The sequence below is a fragment of the Mustela nigripes genome, chromosome 13, assembly GCF_022355385.1.
Source record: "Mustela nigripes isolate SB6536 chromosome 13, MUSNIG.SB6536, whole genome shotgun sequence".
NCBI lineage: Eukaryota > Metazoa > Chordata > Mammalia > Carnivora > Mustelidae > Mustela > Mustela nigripes.
This window is the reverse complement of record NC_081569.1, coordinates 140,737,048-140,749,741: the sequence shown is the minus strand read 5'-3', so window position 1 is coordinate 140,749,741 and position 12,694 is coordinate 140,737,048. Positions and strand designations below refer to the sequence as shown.

Below are 12,694 nucleotides of genomic sequence, written 5' to 3'. Positions count from 1 at the left end.
GATGATGATGGAGATGGACTAGGAGATGAAGACAGAGTTGGTGATGGAGATGGTGATGGCAATGGAGATGGTGGTGGTGATGGTGATGGTGATGTTGATGGTGATGAAGATAGTGATGGAGATGGACTTAGTGATGGAGACAGAGTTGGTGATGGAGACTGAGTTGGTGATGAAGATGGAAATGGTGATGGAGATAAGGATGGTGGTGGAGATGGGGATGGAGTTGGTGGTGGTGAAGGGGATGGGGATAGTGATGGATGGTGATGGAGATGTGATGGTGATGAAGGTAGTGATGGAGATGGGATGGTTATAGTGATGGAGATGGAGATGCTGATGGCAATAGAGTTGGTGATAGAGATCATGATGGAGATGATGGTGGTGGTGGTGATGGAGTTCAAGATGGCAATGATGATAGGGATGGAGATAATGATTGAGATGGAGTTGGTGATGGTGATGGTGATGGAGATGTGATGGTGATGATAATGGAGATGGTGATGGTGATGATGATGGAGATGGTGATGGGGTGGTGAAAGAGACCATGGTGGTAATGGAGATGGTGATGGGGCAGGGGCTGGACAGCCACTGCCAAGGGGGCTATCCAGGTGCCAAGGAATGGCTATCAGGGGACTGCACGGCTAGGGGGATGCTTGGTTTTCTAAGAGTCTGCAATCCATGCTCTTCAATGCTCTCCTCCCCAGTTCTCAGCCCAGAAAGGGGCCACTCCAGAACTACTTACTGAGCACTTACTATGTGCCTAGGCCTATGTAGAGAGTGAGGATGGAACAGAGCTTCAATTCCTGGGGACAGAGAGAATGAACAAATGATTGCAAATGTACCCTTTGCAGTTGGGGGCTGTGCTATTAGAAGTGCAGGGGTGACAAGAGGCTCTTGCAAGGGGACTTGATCTGATCTGGGGGCTGCAAGGGGACAGGCTGATGACTCGGGCCCTGAAGTTAAATGTGAATTAGGTGAGGAGACAGAGGGAAAGAGACAGGGAGGGAGAGTGATTCTGGTGGAGGGAACAGCACATACAAAAGCCCTGAGATCAGATAGAGCTTAGCACAGTCAGGAACTTGATGAAGGTTCCAGGCCCTTAGGTGCTTCTAAAGAAGACATTGGCTGGCAGGGATTGGCAGGGCATTATGATCATGTGACATTATCTAGTTATTTGGTCTGTGAATTTTAAAATTCACACTGGTATGTTTGTGGGATGGACCAAGCTGGACCAGCAGAGGGTCAGAGGCCTGGGGGGAGGTGATTGCAGGTACACAGTGAGACATGGTGGCACCTGGGACGAGCAAGGTGATGTCGGGGATGGAGGGAAGTGGTCAGGTCTGAGAGGAGCTGAATTGCCAGGGCCTGCTGGTTGGAAGGGGGAGGGGGAAGAGAGAAGGAGGAGTCCAGGCTGCTCCTGTGGAGCTGAGCTTATGGAGCTTTTCAGACATTCAGCCACAGATGCTCTGGGGACATTCAGAGAGGTGTCCAATTGAGTCCAGAAAAGAAGGGGTCCCTAGCACTTGATAAGAGGCATCTAGGCACCACCAAGTGGGCAGGGGCCCCAGGGTCACAGCCATGAGTAGCCACTGCCAAGGAGAGTCAAGGCCAAGCTCTGAGCAGCACCAGAAGCCCAGGTGGTAGTGATGGCCAGCAGCTGGCCAGCCAAGGGCCTGGGGCTGCCACCCTGCAGTGAGACTTCCTTTGACTCATGCAGGTACATCCCAGGAAGGAGTCCTGTTTCGTATCTTCCCGGGCCTTTTCTCTAGGTTAATCTTCTCCATTGTACTCCCCATTTAATTACACTCTGGGACCTATGTGCCAAAGGCTCTTCCCTCATTGCATTACCAAACACTATTCTTTGCCTTATCCCCTGTGTATTGTTGAGGAATGGCACACACCTGCTAGTAATGGAACCTGGAAGTAAGTAACTACAGCTCACAATAGACAAGTTTCTCTCAAGTTAAAGCACCAAAGGCAGGTAGTCCAGGGCTGGTGTGATGACTCGGTAGCCATTAGGAGCCTAGGTTCCTTTTGGTTTTCTGCTCTTCCCACCTTTGTAAATAGCTTCTGCCACAAGTTTGCCTCGTGGTGCAATGTAGCTGCAATAGCTCCAACCATCACTTCCATGCTCCAGTTAAGAAGCAGGAGGGTGGGGCGTGGGAGCAAAAGAAGCACATGCAAGCTGTCTGATCCCTTTTAAGGAGCTCTGCCTGAAGTCACACCCAATAACTTCTGTTTATATATCCCTGGCAATCCTTGGTTGCAAAGGAGCCTGAGAAATGCAGTCTTTTAGCTGAGTATCTTTCCTTCCCGAATAAAATGGGTTCTTTACTAAGGACAGATAGGAAAACAGTGGGCAACTGGCAGTCTCCACCATACCCTCCCATTTGGCCAGATCAATGATGTTCTAATTTCCCCTTATTCAGGCCCTGTGCTCACCCTGTCCTGGCAGTTGTCACAGCCGTCTCTGTGCTGCCCACCTCTCCATCTCCATGCATCCAACACCACACCTGGCAGAGGAGCTGTGAGTGGCGTATGTGAGGCCCAGGCCAGCCCCTTCCCTGTACACAGCAGGAGCTCATTCAGTGCAGGCTATCTCCCCCACCCCCACCCCGGCCCCGCCGCTCCAGCAGACATAGAGCTCAGGACATGACCTTCTCTGTAGCACTTTCTAAGCCCTGAAGCCCAGCTCTCACTTAGTGAGAATCAATGGAGGGGGTGGGAGCCCCCCTGCCACGTGCTCTCTGGATCAATGGCAGGCAGGGATTCAGCAGGTCGCTCTGGCCAATGAGGGCAGGTGGCCCTGACCACACCCTCACAAGAGGCCAGGGGATCCCAGTCCCGTGGGAGAAGAGAAGTGAGGGTCAATGAGGTACTTGGAGTGGCTTGACCTTGGACTGACTAAGGAGGATGCTCTCCCGGGCGGACTCTCAGGCCGGGGGCCCTGACCCTGGCAGCCCCAGGAAAGAGGGCCACAGCTCCTTCTTGAAGCCTCGGGCCACAGCCCCGAGGAAAGAAGCATGCAGAGAGGACGTTCAAAGCCGCGCACCAAGTCCCGCTCTAGGCCAGAACCCCGAGGGCCAGACACATTGCCCCAGCTGGGCGGTGGGACCAGGCCAGGAGGAGACACAGGCGTCAGCTGGCCTGCGGTCCACCCCAGAGCCCCTGAGCGCAGGCAGCAGGACTGCCAGAGGCCCCCTTGCCCGGCTGTGCCGCCGAAGAGAGGCCAGGCTGCCCTTCTCCAGGTTCCTAGATGAGGTCACTGTGCGAGTGCTGGATCCTGGGACACTGGAGGCCTTCCGGGGGCCCAGAGGCCGTAGCCCGGAGCCCTCTGGGGGGAAGCAAGACCCAGGCCCTGCCCAGGAACCCCTCACAGGAGCTGCGGGCCCAGAGAAGACCCTGGCCTTGAACCCTCCGCTGTCCCCAGCTGAGGTTGCTGGCAGAGCCGGGCCAGGCCGGGCCGTGGAGACTAGCGGTTCTCGAATAGCCGGCGGCAAATATGGGGGCCCAGCGGCCTCCCCCCGAAAGCCTCCAAACCGGGTGAGTCTTGGCCTCAGCCCATCCCCCTTCGGGCAGCTCAGCAGAGGCTGCTGGGGTCCCCTCCCTCCTCCTTCCCTGTGTCCTTTCTCCATCAGTCCTGGCTGACCACCTCCGGGGTCCCTCATCACACCCCCTTTATCCTCTCTGGGATGGGCAAGACCTTAAGAACCAAAAGAATGAATCTCTACGGTGACATTTCTGGCTTGGGGCAGGCGGATCGTTGTGACCCCAGCGCACATGAATTTTTGCCTCCGTATTTTATCACAGGATTTCATCTGATTGTTGCTTTGAATTTTTGCATTTGAGACCCCTCCATGTGAGGTGGTATGTCCCTGTCCTATCGGGCAGATAGATAGATCCATGTCCTTCACTAATTCCCCCATTTTATAGAATTGGAAACTGAGCTTCTAAGGGGCTGCTGCGTGCCCCAGGTCACATGGCGGGGGTCTGGGCTGGGACCGAGGTCTTCAAATCTCAAAGCAGGTGTCTTTCTCGACACCTGTGCCCCACCCACCCTGCGCACCCAGACGCCCTGGCCTCCCTGGAGATCTCATTGTGCCGAGCAGAGCCCCACGAGCATGCACACCACCCTGGTGCTGACCTCAGTCTCCCCAACGATCTGTGTCCCCTGGGGCCAGGCGAGGACAGAGCCCCTTCCAGACTTCTCTGGGCGCAGGACCTAGGTGGGGCCAGAGGACCAGGTTGGCGGAACTTACAACCAGGACTCTTGAGGATGGCTTCCCTACCAGGACAGCTTCTTTTAAAAACAAAATTCTGGGTGTTCTTGTAACGCTTGATCCCAGGCACAGTGCACCCCCAGGAGGCTGGTGCCATCATTATGCTCCCAATGTCCAGAGGATGCAACCGAGACTCAGGTCATGGCAGAGCAGCCAGGGCCAGACCCAGGCAGTCTCAACCCCTCCCTCTGCCCCTCTGCTCCTCAGAGTCCCCTGCCGCTGCCCCCTCCCTGGCCCCCAGGCCCCTGCCTCATTCTCCAGGGTGAGCAGGGAGCAGCATGGCCAGTAGGCAGCCTTCCCTGATGGCTGCCGGGCCCGCTCCCCTGAGCCCAGCCCGCGAGCTCTCAGCTTGAGCCAGACTCAGCTCAGGGACCCCTGCCGGCTGGTCATCACGACAGGTCACCACCCACTCTGGGCTTCGGTTTCCCTGGCCAGGAACAGCAGGCAGGAGTGGTCATGAACCTTCTTTTGCCTTGTCACAGGAAACGCACCCAACGGGTGGCCTGGCAATGGGGAACCCCGCCTCCCTGCCACTCAGCCCTGCACATAGGGCAGCCCTCGCTCTGGGGATACTGGGCCCGGGCTGGGGGGGGGGGGCATGACACCCAGGCCTCTGGAAGATTCCGTACAGCATGGGGAACCCCTGCTCCAAGTCCCCTCTGTCCCAGCCGCACATCAGGTGCTCAGATAGGAGGGTCAGAGAGCTACCAGGAGCAGGCCTGTTTCACAGACCAGGAGCAGCTCAGAGAACAGCAGAGCTCTCCATCCTCCAGGGTGCGTGGGGGCAGGAGGGTTAGAGGTCATGGGTGAAAGTGCCCAGCACACAGTAGGAGTTCAGTCTCTGGCACGGTGATAGAAGGTCATGCTGGTGGTCACTTTGCTGTGTGTCTCCTGCCCTCCCCGAGAACTATTCCCAGGCTGGGGGGGTGGGGCAGACCCCTGGCCTCCAGTCCTTAACCTGAAAGCCCTTTTTTGAGGATAATGCCTGGAGTTTCACCATTCCCACCTGAATGGAGGGAGGTGGGCAGCTACACACCAGGGGAAGGACCTGAATTTTAGGCCGGACTCTGTCCCATCTGTCTGAGTGGCATGGGTGACCCTGGTTCTCCCCTTCATTGTCTAGCAAACACGAAGCCCCAAAAAAGACAGGCCTCTGAGACCTCCAGCTCTCATGGTCCCCAGGCCTGAGTGACAGCATGGAGGACCGAAGCCAGCCAATTCCTGAGGTCAGGAGAAGAGAGCAGGAGGACCAGAGCCAGGGTCCTGGAAGGAGAGGCAGGCTGGGGGCTCTACCCAGGTAGAGTGGGTGACAAGACCTCTGATGCCAAGCCTGGAGGTTCCCAGACCCTGTCCCACAGGCTTTCCCACTGAGTGACCCCGACAAGTCCCTCCGCCCTCCAGGGCTCAGTTCCCCCCACCCCGCCCTGTCTAGCTAAGCTGGCGGGTAAGTTAGGTGTGGACGGTGCCTCTCTCTAGTGGGAGCCCCCCGAGGTGCCTCTGGGGGGGGGGCAGCTGCTTCTCAGCTCCCCAACTGTTGCCACGTGGGAATGTGGGCCGGAGTTGCCAGATCTTGCAAATTTTCAGTAGAAGCCAAAAATATGGAATTTAAAATGTAAACTCTCCCAATTTTTAAATGTTGGCTCAAATGTTTTTTAAAAAATTTTTAAAACCTCTTGCAGGCCAAATACAACATGCTGGCAAGCCAGATTTAGCTCCGGAGGCCAGCTTGCAGCCGCTCGGCTGGGATGGAAACCCGAGGCCCTGCCTGAGGCTACCATGGAGCCCAGGGAGAGGCAGGCGGGGTGGGGAGCCAGACGGGGCGCAGCTCAGCTCAGCTCAGGCGGCGGCCAGGGCCTCTGGAATCCCAGGAAGAAGGACACTCCCAGCCCCATCTGGAGGCACCCGTGCCAAGCCAGGACCCCAGTTCAGCTCCCTAACTTACTGGGGGTACCTGGGACAAGCACTCACCTCTCCCTTCCATCGAGGAGGGCCGGGAACACACACAGCTCACCTTGGTCCTGGGACGAGGGTATGGGCAGGCGACCTGCTATGTGGCCAGCACAGGCCAGCCCGGTGGGGGACGCTGAGGGACACGAAGCCTGCTTCTTAGCCAGGACACGGTCTGTGAACGCCGGTGTCCCCTCCTCTCCCGGAAAACCCCGCTCTCCTCCTCCGCTCCTCTGCTGCGCCTCCATGTCCTTCTCAGGCTCCACCCCTCGATGCACCCTGACCTCCAAGCAGCATCTCTACACCCCACACTCACTCCCGTGGTATCTCCTCCAGTCCTGTGACTTTTAGTGCCGCGTCTACCCCGGCCACTCCCAGATTCACATTTCCTGGACCTGTGTGTGCCCCTGCCCCCTTGGCCATGTCCCCACTGGGGCGTCTGTCAGCCTTCCAGCCGGGAGCACCTGTCCCACCTGCACCCTCGCCCCGCAGGCCTGGCTTGCCGCTGACTGCACCTCTGGGGCCCCACACTTAACCCTTCAGTGCGTCCCACACACAGCGACGCCAGGGACAGTCCTCTGTTTGGCCCTGTGGGGATCCCTACCCACCCAGGACAAAAGCCCAAGTCCTGATCGTAGCCCGTGACACACACCTTTGCTCCCCACGGGTGACCAGATGCTCCCAGACTCACCAGCGCCCCCCCACACCCCGCCCAGAGTCTGCTGCTCTCCTGAGCCCCCTGTCATGGCTCTCCCTTCCTCTTGACCTCCCTTTGGACAGTTCCAGCCAGCCCCAGGCTTCCCTCCTCCCCAGCAGACACTGGGGCTGCGGGGGCGCTGTGCTGACCTCCCATGTAATCCGCATTCTAGTGAGAATATCCAAACCGTTGGGGCACGGAGCCCGTTCTCTGCTGAGTCCCCTAGAACAGGGCACATGGTCCGTGTTTGTTGAATGAGGGCAAGAAGGCATCGCAGAAGGCTGTCCACCCCAGATCGTGACATTGAAAAGGCCGCCTCTCCAGAGGAGCCCTATCCCCAAGATAGTCCCTTACGCATGGCTATCTTGTCACTTGCAATGTCCTTTGAAAGTTTTCCATGCTCCCTAGATGTGGGATTGAGCTCAGAGAGGTTGAGAGACTTGCCAGAGGTCACACAGCTGCATAGGAGTCTTCATCAGTGGGAGGTGGGTGACCTCTGTGGTAGCCACACCTGGGATTCGAACCCCCCACGCCCCCTCCACATTGTTCAGCTTGTTTCCTCCCCTGGAGTTGGAAGTCGGGGAGCACGATAACGGGGAAACTGAGGAAGCCAGAGACCTGAGTGGATTTATGGAGACCTCGGCAGTGGAGCACTAGGGTCAGAGTCTGAGAGGCCAGCCCCCGGCCCCAAGGGAGGACAGGGACTGGCCCAGGGTCACATGGTGAGACAGAGGCCAAGCTGGGACCAGAACCCAGGCTCCCTGTGTCCCAGGCCTGGCTCTCAGCACCAAGCAGGCCCGTCCCCAGACAGAGACTCCCATTCCCTCTCTCTGTAGTTTGGAAACAGAAGGATTTGGAGTGGAATGGGCAGCAATGCAACCCAGCCAGATGGTCCAGTGGAAGAGTGACACACCGGCTGGCGGGGGTGGGGGGAGTGTGGAGCGGGAGGACCCACAGCCTCAGAGGGGCTCCCCAGGCAGGACTCCGTGCACATGCGCCCTTGGGCTCAGGCACCACCTAGCTTGGGGAGGGTCACAGGGTGGTGAGTGAATGATAGGAGCCAGGAGGCCAGGAAGGCACTCAGGGCGCAGAGCAGGTGCATCTGGGGGAGGGGGGAGGGAGGAGGGGGAAGGGGGAAGGGGCAACTGCTGCGGTTCTGGTGTCACCGCTTGCCACTGGAGGCCCTCTGTGCCAGGTGCTGGGGATAGAAGTATCGTTCGAAGGGCAGGGGCAGAGTGGGAGGCAAATGACCAAGGAGGACACTGGTGAGATGAGAAGTCCTTTGGTGGGCAAGGAGCTACTCCAGATGAGTCGTCAGAGACAGAAGGCACTAGCCACTCGAGATCATTCCAGGTGCAGGGAAGACATGCAAAAGCCCTGAGGCCGGAGCCAGCTGGGTGAGCTTGGGACCAGCAAGGAGTCCAGTGTGGCCGTTGTGTGCCAAGTAAGGGGCAGGTTGGAGGTGAGGTCAGACGGTTAGGTAGATTGGCCTCCCTCCATTGCCTCTTGGGAGCGCCTCCTGTGAGCCACTCACGTGCCTAGGTGCACTAGGAGGACGGCCTTCTGGGGCCAGGACAGAGAGCAGGTGGGCTGAGGCCAGGAGGGCTTATGGGATGTTTTGGGGAAATAAGGTGGCTACTGAGCTGGACCACCAGGAGGGATCAAGGTCACAGTGTGCCGCAGGAGGAGGCGTGGGGCCATGGGTATGGGAGTCCCTGGAGAAGAGTGCTGGGATCCCACTCGCCTGTAGGTCCCTAGAGGGGCCAGAGGGTATGTCCTGCCCCATCATTTCACACTGAGGACCCTGGACATCCCACAGGACCCTCATGTTCATAGCCATCCTCGGCCCCCTCTGGCCCAAGACCCGGGCGGTGCCCCCATTCCCCTCTACCCAGCCCACCAGGCAGGCCTTGGCTTACTTTAGGTGACTTGGAATAAGCCCATTTCAGGCTCTGGTCTTGTTTTTCTCATCCGTATTTCAGGGGCATTTCAGGAATATTCCCAAATCTTGTGCTTCTGAATTGCAGAGTCAACTTGAACCTGGAGGTCTGGCCCCAACACTAAGACCATTGCCAAAGGCATAACACCTCCACAGAGGGCTGGCCTCACTGCTCCCCAGCCACGTACAGCTGTGACTGCTTATCACATGGGCATCCAGAGCTGCGTCCAGGCTCCCAAACCCTGGGTGAAGCGCTAGGCTAGCCCTGGGCCAGGGCCCAGAAAGGCCCTGCCCCAGGGGGGTACGCGTCTGATATGGAGACCTAAACCAAACAACTCCACTGGGTCTCCATAGAGGGCTGCCTGGAGGAGGCGATCTTTTAAGGATGAGGGCACAGGCACTGGGTCTGGGGAGAATCTGAGTCTTCGTGGAAGGGTCAGAGCCAGGCTTCAGGGTCTGGAGTAGCAGCATGAAGGGAGGGGCTCCAGGGTGCCAGGGCTAGACCCCCTCTCCTTCCCCACAAGCCTTCCTGGCCTGCTCCCTCCCCCACCACCAGGACAACTCAGCAGCTTCCCCAGAGATGTCTTCTTGGGGATGAAACTCCCAGACAGACCTTTTAGAGAAGCTGAAACATTCACTATAAATAATTAATGCTAGATTTTTTAAATTAAATTTTAATACATTCTTATTAATTTTAGACAAACTCCCTGGCAGGTCATTCACTGTGAGTGATTGAGACAACCAAAGACATAGGAGGGGTGCCCCTAGCCTTTGCGGCTGGGGGGGTGGGGAAGGCCTCTCTCTCTGAGGGCTGGGTTCCAGGCCCTGCTGGGCTGGGTTGGGCTTTGGCCTTTGCTTTCCTTATCCGTGAAATGGGAATGATGGCTTCTCTGCTGAGCTGTCCAGAGGAGCCACCATTTTGGGGGCGGGGGGTGTCGGGAAGGTAGTGCCAGTATTTATCCTTGCCCCTCCGCGGAGGGGGAACTCCCAGGACCGAGTGGGGGTTTCCTTTCTCAACCATTAGCCCCCAGAGGGCACGGCTCACCTCATTGGCTGTCCGCTCCCACCGCAAGCACTTAGCCCAGAGCTAATGCCTGTGCACGAAAGCGCCGTGGGATGGAGGAACACTTGGGCTTTTGGGGTTGGGTATGAACCTGGCTGGGGCTGACCCCGAGGAAGCACGGCTCCTCCCACCCGGCGCGGGCCCTGTGGAGGCCAGGCCTGCTGGGTGCTGGGGGTGCCCCAGTGAAGGGACAGAGCTTCTGCCTGTAACTCACAGCCAGAGAGGACAGGCAGGAAAAGACACGCCACAGTGGTGTAGGATCTAGGCATGCCCTGTCCGTGCTTATTGAGCGCCTGCTGTATGCTGGGATCTAATGTGCGGAGCCCGGAGATGGGGACCTGGGAAAGGTGGGCTGGGACGGATGCGGGGGCTTTCGGGGGAGGCACTGGCTCGGCGGCCAATTCTCCGTCTTTAGGGGAGAAGGGTTTTTAGAGGGGGTCTGGGCTCGGGGTCTCCGACAACTTTTAGAGTCAGTGTCGTGTCTGGCAACCAATCCGGGCCCCCGGCGGATCCTTTCTTCTAAAATCCGCCCCCTCCCCTACCCAGCCCCTCTACTGCCCGCTGGTGCTGAAGGGCAGCAGAGCGCTTCGTCCGCCTCCCCCTGCCCCCAACCCCGGCTCGCAGGTGAGGGTACAGGCCAGCGGAGTCCCGGGAGGGCCTGCCCGAGCACCCGGGGAGTTGGCGGCCGAGCCCGGCGGAGGCCCCCGGGCCGGGCCTCCTAGCTCGGCGCTGTTGGCCGGGCTGCGCCCTCGCCCGGCGGGGCGGTGGGGGAGGCGGCGTGGGGCCCGGACCCGAGCGGAGCGCGCTCCCGGCGGACGCGGCGGCGGCGCCCGGAGCGAGGGGCCGGGATGGGCAGTCATCAGTCTTCCCAGGTGTGTCGCGTGGTCCCTGGGCTCAGACCCCTGTCCCCCCTTAGTGCCAGTCGTGGCACGGAAAGACGGGGGGAAAGCTCCCGGGAGCGGCCTCTCCCGGGCGATGGAGAGCCCGCCCCGCGCCCCCCGCTCCGCGCAGGAAGTGCGATCCCGCCCGGGCCGCTTGCGGTCCCTATCGGTCGCCGGCGCCCGCAGGGTTAACCGCAGCGGGTGGGTCTCCCCGCCCGGCGCGCGGAGGGGCTGCCCGGCTGTGCGGGGCTGGGCAGGGAGGGTCTCCTAGCCGCGCGCGGGCGGGTCTGCGCAAGCCCGGCAGGGAGCCCCGCCGGCGAGCCGGGCGCGCAAGGGTTAATCCCTCGGGCCCGGGAGGGGCGAGCCAGGCCCAGAACCCCAGAATCTGAGGGCAGCGGGGTCTCTGACTGAGCAGTCCGAGGTCCCAAATGCCATCACCCTCGGATCGTGTTGAGTGTCGGGTTCTGCAATCCCGTATGGTTCCCAATTCCCGGATTCGAACATTCTCCGACTAGGAGATTCTGCGATTCCGGGCTCGGCTTCCTCCGGGAGGGAGCGCGGGGTTGGAAGGGTTAACGGGCGGGCCGGGGGGGCGGCGGGCGGGGAGGGCGGTGTGCGGGGAGCGGCGGGGGCCGCGGCCGCGGGAGAGTTAACGGGGCCGGCCCGGGTCCCCCTTCTTCGGGCGAGACCGGAATCGCCCCGGGCCGTGCCATCCCGAGTCCCCGGGCCGGTCCCCTCTTCCCCCCCGGGGGGCGTAACTCGGTGCCGGGGAGCGCGGCGGCCCTGGCGGGCTCACCTGTTACTCGGCCGCGGCCCGGCGCACCCCTGAGTCCCGGGGACCGCGGCCCGGGTCCGGGGCGGAGAGGGCAGGGGTTGGGGGCGCGCGGGCCGGGCTTGCCGCTGACCCAGCCGCGCGGGGCGCCCTGCCGCCGCACCCGCCCGTGCCCGCTGTGCCCGGCTCCGCCCGGCGCGGCCGCGGAGCGCACGCCTCCTGCCTGCTGACCCTCTCGTTTGGTTTCTCGCAGGCCTCTGCCGCAGACATGGAGAAACTCAGGTGAGTGCAGCGTCTCCCGGGCCGCGCGGCTCGCGAGGTCGGGTCGCAGTGGGGGCGCTTGGGAGTGGGGGGGGGGGGGTGCGGAGGGCGCCGCCCGGGCGCAGCCACGGGGCCCGGGCCGCTTCGGCGGGGCTGGCGCGGGCCGGTGTACAGCCGTGGGGTGCGTGTGTGCGCGCTGCGAGACAATGGGGAGCCCCGCGCGCGCGGGGGCTCCTCGGCCCGGGCCCGGGGCGGCCGCGGAGGGGGGAGGGGGTGCACCGCGACGGCCTGCACGGCCCCCCCCACCCCCGCCCCAGTGCGCCGCCCGGGACTCTCGGCTGTCCCCTCCCCGGGACCCTCCGGGCTTCTGCGCCCGCTCTTCGCGCCGGGTCCCCGCGCCGGCTTGGGGTCCCCTCCCCCCCACTCCCAGCTGACAGTTGCCTGGTTCTGAGCTTTTAAGTTTCCGCCTCGTGGGGGCGGGGGTGGGGGATGGAGTCCTCGCGGCTGGCCAGCCGTGGCGGGCGCGTCTTGGAGCCATTTTGGGGGAATCCCGCGAGTCCGGGAGTGTCCCCTGAGGCCTCCCTCGGGGTGCTAAACTTTGAGCCATCGTGGGCTGCCCCGGGCTCCCTTCTCGGCCGGCCGCCGGGGATCAGCCGATGTGAATATTCACGACTTCCTCTTCGACTTCCCTTGGCCACCCTGACCCCCACTTTGGGAACACCCCTCCTGTGTTTTCCTTCCGGAGTCTGAGCCGAGGCGTTGTGTGGGCAGCAGGCCCAGCTCTGACTGCTAGGTTTCGGCACCATCCCCCAAAGTCTGGAGGGTGGTGGCACGGGGAAGTCGAAGAGGAAGTCGTGAAT

General features: G+C 60.9%; 1 protein-coding gene across 6 annotated transcripts in view; it reads left to right on the top strand.

Moving 5' to 3' along the window:
• Nucleotides 1-12,694, top strand: part of BEGAIN (brain enriched guanylate kinase associated) — a 46,298-nt gene that overhangs the window by 6,418 nt on the left and 27,186 nt on the right. For 4 of the 6 annotated variants that reach the window (XM_059373975.1, XM_059373976.1, XM_059373977.1 and 1 more), the window contains exon 2: nucleotides 11,827-11,855. In XM_059373975.1, coding sequence (XP_059229958.1) covers nucleotides 11,842-11,855 — 14 coding nt within the window. In that variant the 5' untranslated portion in view covers nucleotides 11,827-11,841. Of the gene's footprint in view, nucleotides 1-10,706; nucleotides 10,793-11,826; nucleotides 11,856-12,694 lie in introns of those variants that run through there. The other 2 variants (XM_059373978.1, XM_059373974.1) reach the window with 1 other exon arrangement.